Genomic DNA, 8,570 nt, shown 5'->3' on the forward strand with positions numbered 1-8,570 from the left:
AAACATGCAAATAAATGTATCAAAAATATTAAAAATAAAATAATTTTATGGGCTGAAAAAAATTACACTTAAATTTAAATAAAAAAAATAAAATAATATATTTTTATTTTTTTTAAATATTCAATGTTATAAATTAGTTATTAATTTGGAGAGACAGGTATGTTTTAATAAATATTTTTTAAAAGAAAAAACTCTTTTATAAAAGAGAATTAACAAATTATGTTACAACACTATATTCTGCATTTTCTTTTCTCTTTGTATATAGTTCCCCTAAAAACTTAAACCAACACACTATTTTTATTGCTATAGTTCTGCAGGTTTACGCGACAACAAGCTTCACAACACACTATATCAACTGTGGCAAGTGACAATTCCATCACAATTAAGCATATTTGGCTAGAAATTGCTTCAAGAAAGAATAGCTACTAGAATGGAACTTTCTCAAAAAAGAGTAATTAGAGATGTGCACCAACAAATAAGTATCTTTTGTTCAATTCTTTGGTGAAAGGGAAAAAGTCACAAAGGTATGTCATTTGGTTTGGCTAGATGTTACATGGTGTATTTTGTTGACAAGAAATGAATTTGTTCAAAAGAAAGATTGTGAACGTGGAGAGGTGGTAAATAAAAGATTGACTTCATCAAAGGGGATTGCAGAAATAAAAAGTAAGTTAATTATTAGTGGAATTGTCCTAGATCTTGCTTACAAAGTGTATGAATTTTCTTGTTTATGACATCCACTAGACATACTTTTGCAAATGGTTTTTGAATATCTCTTGTAACAAAACTTTGTTTATAAAAAATCTCTACACCAATTTTTATACTAGTGTACAAAATTTAAATTGTGTACGATATTGTCATATTCGATTAGGGTAAGTTACAAATCAATAATATCCACCATTTATATTAATAAATATAATATTAGTTAAGTGATTCAGTTTAAGTAGTTAATAAATTTTAATAAACTATAAATTATTTCAATGAATCTAATTTTAAATTCTTGCTAAAACAGTTTTTTGTCAAACTCTACTGACTTTTCAACCAAACTTTAAATTATTAAAGTTCATTAGTTTTCTACAAACAAGACTCTATTCCTCTAAGATTATAGTATTTAAAAATAAATCAAGACATTACTATCAAATTTCTACTCTCTCCTACAACACTTTAAGTTATGGGTGAACAACTGTCGGATAAGATAGATTGAATATAAGAGGAACATACATTAATGTTCAATAGTGAGAGAGCCGAGCAACTCTCTCTCCAAAACTTGAAGGAACGAAGTAGAGATTTGATGGAGTGAAGCATTACAATACAAAGCATTTGTATCATAAATATATGTAAATTTACACCAATTAAAATTATACGTAATATTTATTGTGATAAATAAGCATTAATTAGCTACTGAAAAGGCATGTGACACTTAAAAGGTATAGCTAGGTGGCATAGTGTCAAAACAAGACATTGGCATATGAAAAAAATAGAAAAAAATTGTAAACATTTCAACTTTGAAGCATTAGAGTCACATATACAATTTTATATAAAATATTCTATTTTTTAATCCTTAAGAGATCGTATTTTCACCTTATCATTTTTTTTTGTATTTTCAAACGTAACTATTTAAAATCTTTTAATTTTTTATTATTTAATATTTTTACACTATGAAGTTATAGATGATTGCATCTTAGAGATATGACATTATTTTTAAAAAAAAAACTAATCATTCAAATGATACGAAGATACAACTTCTTAAAAGTTAAATAAAATAAAATATTTTAATATATAAATTTTTATGTAAAGTATATTAATTAATTTAAAAAAATATATATAATACAAGAATTCCCATATATAAATACCCGCCCAAACCAAATGCTTACACCATATTAATTTACGAGTCACATATATATACATACCAGCTCAAAAATAATATGATGTATTAATTTTTTTAAATTCTCTTGTTCATTCCTCAATTAATGTCCTTATTTTGTTTTGTTGTACCTTTGATTCCACTCACTAAGTCTTAACAACCCTTTCCTTTTCTTTTCTCGCTTTTCTTTTAAAATGTATTACCTCATTACTGTATTTAAGGATGAGAATAGATTAGATTGTTCGTCAAGGGTCTATAGTCTGACCTGATCTATTTAATAAAAATGATAGATTCAGACTATTTTTAAAATCTATTTATTTAAATAGATCAGACTTAAACTTATACAAAAAAAACATATTATATCTTACAAGTCGACCTATATATATATATATATATATTTTATTATTTATTAATAATATTATTTCCTATTTTAAAGTCTATCAATTTAGATAATCACTCAATAGTCGTTTCATATTCAGTAGTCGTTCTATTATAGAATCACTCAGTAATCGTTCCATATTTGTTTGAAAGGTAATAATGGATGCATTTGTTTCATGAAAAAAATATATTTCTTGAAATCAAAAATCATTTTAGTGTTTAAATGGTGTTTGTTTCAAATTTTTTTAAATCATTTTGTTCAAAAAATCAGTTTTTATTTAATATATATAGATATGTAAAATATAACATTTAAATATTGTAAAATTAATAAGGTTTTTAAATAGACTTTCAGGTTAGACTATACTTTTAAAAAAGGTCACACTAGACTAAAAAAAACATATAATGTTAGACATAAGTCCTCTAAATCATGATTTTGACATAATTAACAAACATACAATGTACATGTATCATTTGATAAATCTAACAGGTTGAACTGAGTAACATTTCAGGAAAAAACAAGCAAACACTATACACTTGGAACAAAAGCTTGGAACTCAAGGAATCAACCAAAATTGGAGGATGTGCTTGAGAAAGATGCAAATATGTATAGTGTGATTAGTGGTTATAGTAGTTATTTAGTAGACTCATCACTATGGTTTCATACTTAAGTATTTGTCAAAGTAAAAATGAAATCATAAAATAAGAAAGTAAATCAATCAACTAATAAGTCAATTGATGAATCAATTAGGCAATTGATTGTCTGACTCAGGACAAAAGTTTTTACTAAGTAAATCAATTGGGAAATCAATTACTTAAAGGCTTTTAGTGAAACTTGAGTTCTGGGTTTAATCCAATCAATTGGACAATCGATTGGGACATCAATTGAGTAATCGATTTTGTGATTCACAAAATCAACCACTTACTGAATCAATCGATTGGGAAAAAGTTTTTCATCAGGAATGAGTTTTGTGATCAACCAAATCGATTGGACAATCAATTGAATTAAGTTTCTTAAACTGCAAGTTTTGTGGCAATCGATTAGGTAATCGATTGAAAGAATGAACTGGTTAATCATTTATCAGATACATGTTGCATAATCGTTTGCCACATCGATTTCAACCAAAATAGTTGAGCTACTGTAACAAGCCAAATCGATTGGATTCGAATAGTGGAGTCACTGTGACCAGTCAAGTCGATTGGCAAATCGATTGGATTAAAATATTGGAGTCACTATGACCAGCCAAGTCGATTGGCAAATCGATTGCATTAAAATGTCTGAGTCACTGTGATCAGCCAAATCGATTTACAAATCGATTGAACTAAATGTTTGAGTTACAGGAAGAATTCAGCTCATTGCCAAATCGATTATGACTATGAATATGTGTCGACTGAGCAATCGATTGTTTTGATCTCGTTGTTTGAACAAAACACCTATAATCGATTACTCAATCGATTCTGATATAATCTTAGTATCAGTTTCTGATTTATGTATTAAAAGAATCGATTGGCAAATCGATTCATTCTTATATTTTCAAGATTCAAGAAAAACAAGAAACGCGATAATCGATTGGGCAATCGATTAAGCTGGTTTTAAACTTTTATAAAATCGATTGAGCAATCGATTGACCTGATGTTTTTCTGAATATATATAAGTTGATTCAATCACATTTTCTCACAACTAATACACTACACTTGAAATAATTATTCATTACACGTTTTCACAATACAGAAACCAAGAAAAACACTTTGAAAGAAATAATTGTAACCACACACAAAATACTCATTTGGCAAATCCTTTTTGTGTGAAATTCATATTGTGATTGAGTCATCATCATTTGTCATCTCTTATCTTTTCTGTAAAAACAATCTGTAAAGAAAGTTCTGGAAATCCAGTAGTGTAAACTGGTGACTATCTTTGTTGGTGCGTGTGTTCATCAAGAAGAAGTCTCATCTTGATCTCGTGAGGGTTTGGCAAGTAACTCTAGGGATAAGGTGGCATTGTAATAGAAGCGAGTGAGTTGGATAGATAGGCCATGTGTGAGCTGGAAAATCTGTAAAACGTAGTCAAGTCGATTCTATTGGAAAGGCTGAAATCTGGTTTAGATTTTAGGACTGGATGTAGGCTATAAAACAGATAGCCGAACCAGTATAAATCATGGTGCACGATTTTCTTATCTTTTCTCTTTATTTTGATATTGCTTGAATGCTTATTCTTGAATGCTTGTATTGGTGAATTTATGTCTTGATTAATCTTTTGAATAAGCATTGTATATGTACTCTTATATTGATAATTCATGCAATTGTGAATCTTTGTTCCTGAATAAATTCTGTAACCGATCATTGTTAATCTGATTAATAATCTTGTAAAATTAGTAAAGACATTTCTCATATATTTTTTAACAAATAGAGGCCATAATTCCAACATATAATAGGCCGTAGACAAGTTTAGAATTAAAAAATTAATCGTATATCATACTCAAATTTTTTAAAGTCTGGACTAGTCTGACTTATTCCCACCTCTAGTTGTATTATAAACGTTTATTATTTTTTATTAAAAAATTAATAAAATAATTAATGTGTTTATTTTCTACATTAATATTCTTAAAATAACTTTTATATTTAAATATGTTAAATTTAACTTTTTATACTCAAAAAAAATTAATAATATTAATAAAAAATATGTTTGTAAAAATAATTAAATATATTTGATAAATTAAAAAAGTTATATTTAAGGACAATTTTTCTAAATAAAATTTATAACTAAGGAAAAGGTAGTACTATTGATTAATCGAAGTCATGTGACATTATTTGGGACACTGTCTGTCATGTCTGCAGCCAGCCACCCTATATACTTTTGCTATCTACGGCTGTCAAACGGCGTGTGATTGAGGTTTGGTAAACTTGTCCTGTCACAAGGTGTTATTTATTGCCACCCCCAAAATCTTGTTCTGCTTCATTCTTCAATTCAATTCCATTAAAAACTTATATAAAAGTGGTAAGACATAGTGGAGAAAAGAAGTGAAAACAAGTTTCCATATTTGTTGGAAATTTTGTCAGCAATTAGACAAACTTTGTCTTTGACATTTTCCTTTCTTCCTTATTATCCCCAAAAAATATTAAAATTTTCTGTCTCTGCATTTTTCATTTAATTTGTCATCTATTTTCATTCTCTTTTTGTCAGATACGTGAAGTTGATCCTCGTGAATATTCAGTTTTGATTTTCACAATTTTTATTTTTAAAACATACTATTTTTTAAATTGTGTAAAATCACTTCAACAATTGATTAAAAAAAAAAGAACTTACATCTACTTTTGATTTTTTATTTTGTTTAAATAAATTTTTAATCTTCTTATTTTAAAAAACGATTTTTATTGACTTAATTACAGTTTTAGTCTCCTATTTTAGCTGAATCGCGAAAGTAGTCCATCTATTTTATTTCTCTTCAATTTTGATCCTCCAAACATAATTTTAGTTCAAAACTTGATGAAATGATATTTTTTAAAGTCACGCCACACAATTTTTTATCATAAATTTTAGGTACAATTGTTGCACTACGAAATCTTGAGGCATGGTATGATTTAAATAAACGCAAAAAAAAAAAAAAAATTATCAATTTTGGACCAAAATTCTGTTTGGGACCAAAACTAGAGAGAAATAAAATGGAGGGATGACTTTCACGATTCAAGTAAAATAAGGGATCAAAACTGCAATTAAGCTTTTTTTATTTTATTAACTAATTTTTATCATGTTCTTCTATTTATTTATAATATAATACTCTTATTAATATTGTGACACATAGATATTATTTGTGATTTTGATAAAATAATTTATATGTCATTAGTAATTAATTTTATTTATATATTAAAATATTTAAAATTAAAATTTAAAAATTTAGAATATTTAAATAAAATATTTAAAATTTACTTAATTTATTTAACTATTTTTAATAATTTAAAATTTTAAAATATTTATATAAAGTAGTAGAATTTTATTTATTTTATTTTTAATATTTATTTTATTAAAACACTAAACATTTAAATATAAAATTTTAATATTTAAACTTTATTTATTTTATCCAACAATAAATTAAAATTTTAAATTATTTAGATAAAATAATATAAATTTATTTATTTTATTTAGTATTTAAACAAAATTAATCATAAAATCAATTCCAACAATAATAACATAGAAATTATTGTATCCAAATCACAAATTTATAGACTTAATAAAAAAGTTGGAACAAAAAAAAAATCCTAGAGTTAGGTAAAAGGGGACCAAAAAATTGATTTTAAAAATACAAGGACTAAAAGTTCATTTTTGATAAAAATAAAGAGATCAAAAATGTATTTAAGTCAAAAACGAAACACCTTCAACAGCAAAAAAAATCAATTAGGAACATCTAATTTATTTAGAGTAAACAACAATTTTGGTCATTAAATCCATGAAATGTTGTCACAATGTTCATTGAAGGTATCAAAATTCCAAAACATATCTCAATTCATCTTTTGTTCATAATTTTGATCATAGAATACATCTTTAGTTAATTAGCTTAATCCTTAAATGTGTTTTTTGTTAATCAATTAGTCTATAAAATTATTAACAAAAAATATATTAAAAAAAATGGTCATGCTAATAAGTGCCTTAGGGCACTTGTTAAGAAATTAAAAATGAAATAAAAGTAAAGTATGTTGTGTGGAAAATATCAAAATTTAAAATTTCAACGAATTGAATGCACCACTTTCAAGATTAAATTTCCACTTTTAATGTCTTAACAAGTGTCACAATAATATATTTTCAAATTTTCACGTTCTTAGAAAGAACAAACCAAGAGTATCAACTAATAATATGAAAGACATAGTAGAGTGTGATTTTGAATCACACTCAAAGAATCTAAGCTATTTGCTTTCATCTTTGCTAAAATATATGCACAAGCATTCCTTTACCGAATGATATGGTGGAGAGTGATTAATCAATCTCTTAATTTGCATGAAATCCCTAAAGATCTCAAGCAAACTCACAGAGTGGTGAAATTGAGGAGTACCCAAAGCGATCAGTTGAATCACATGAAACGAGTCAAAACTACACAAGACTTTTCGATACCCAGCTTACCAACACAATTGAATTCCTACTAAGAGCGTTTGAATTTATGCGTGAAGAATATTGAACAATTTGACACTTCCGTAGAAGCCAAATTGAAAGTCTCCATCATGGTTCTGCACCATACCTCCAAAACTTGTTTTCCATGAATTTGTAAGAGCATTATCATCAACACTAAGCACCATAGTATCCACGTCAACTTTTGTCCAAGACATCTCCAGAATTGGTCGATAGGGGTGGGATGATGAATTCCCGAGTGCTTTATGAGCAACATGTAATTGGGGAAAAATGGCTATTACAATATGATATCTTATAGGATGAGTTCCATCAAAGACGAACTTATTGCGCGAGATCCAAATATAACACATGATCAACATAGCAAAGAGACCAACTCCGCGTACTAAACCTCTAAGAATTTTAGGAACATTTTCCAAGCAAATATCATGACAGGTCATTTGCACATCATTAAACCTATAACTAATCCAAATATCAACAACCTGAGGGCAAATTAGACAGTGATAAATGGTTTTCTCTTCACTACAACCTTTGGCACAAGACATCTCTAGTGGGGAGAGATTGATGACAAGAAATGGAAGTCTTAATTTTGTTTTAAAACTTTTTGCTAAATTGAAAATAGTTTGAGTTCAGTTTTCTCAAGGTTCTAATTTAGTCATGCTCTTAAAAACAATAGGACAATTTTACTCAATATTGTAGTCCTTATAGAATACGACATTGTAATGACATATGCATCTGTCACTAATTTTAAAATTTATATATTGTTGTTGTCATTTCTAAAAGCATTGAGCTTCTTCTAAAATATTTGAGATGAATATGAGACTCCACATTATTACTATCTCTTGTTGGTGCTTCTGGTACATAGATTTTATCATGAAGTTTTAATGAGACATATATCCACGACATATATCCACTAGTGGAAATGTTGTATTAGAGGAATGATGTATCATATAGTCTAAAACTATTCAACAGAGGCACGTAAACAAAAATTGTGATACTTTAGAGTCAAAGAATTTGGTTGAAAATTATCTCCAGTGTAGAGCGAGCCCGTCACTTGTTTTCAGATGATACTTTTAGAGGGTCATCAAAGGATCTACACACTTAAAATAAATATCAATCAATAAATTATTCTTCTATACAATTTGTTATCATCAAAACTAAAATTAAGGATAGTCGTTCTTCAAATCAACTAGGTTCTAAAAAGGCCATCAATTTTCC

General features: G+C 27.1%; 1 protein-coding gene across 1 annotated transcript; it reads right to left on the reverse strand.

Annotated features, from left to right (window-relative positions):
- Nucleotides 1-7,384: 7,384 nt before the first annotated feature.
- On the reverse strand, nucleotides 7,385-7,897 carry LOC140918831 (uncharacterized). Its single transcript, XM_073363629.1, has one exon. It carries the CDS (start codon nucleotides 7,895-7,897, stop codon nucleotides 7,385-7,387), a length of 513 nt encoding a protein of 170 aa, XP_073219730.1.
- Nucleotides 7,898-8,570: the final 673 nt, after the last annotated feature.

The sequence above is a fragment of the Cicer arietinum genome, chromosome 7 (assembly GCF_000331145.2).
Source record: "Cicer arietinum cultivar CDC Frontier isolate Library 1 chromosome 7, Cicar.CDCFrontier_v2.0, whole genome shotgun sequence".
In the NCBI taxonomy this organism is placed as follows: domain Eukaryota; kingdom Viridiplantae; phylum Streptophyta; class Magnoliopsida; order Fabales; family Fabaceae; genus Cicer; species Cicer arietinum.

What these genes read in the sequence shown, in the direction of transcription:
- LOC140918831 (XM_073363629.1), bottom strand. Translation starts at nt 7,897, where the DNA reads ATGTCTTGTGCCAAAGGTTGTAGTGAAGAGAAAACCATTTATCACTGT.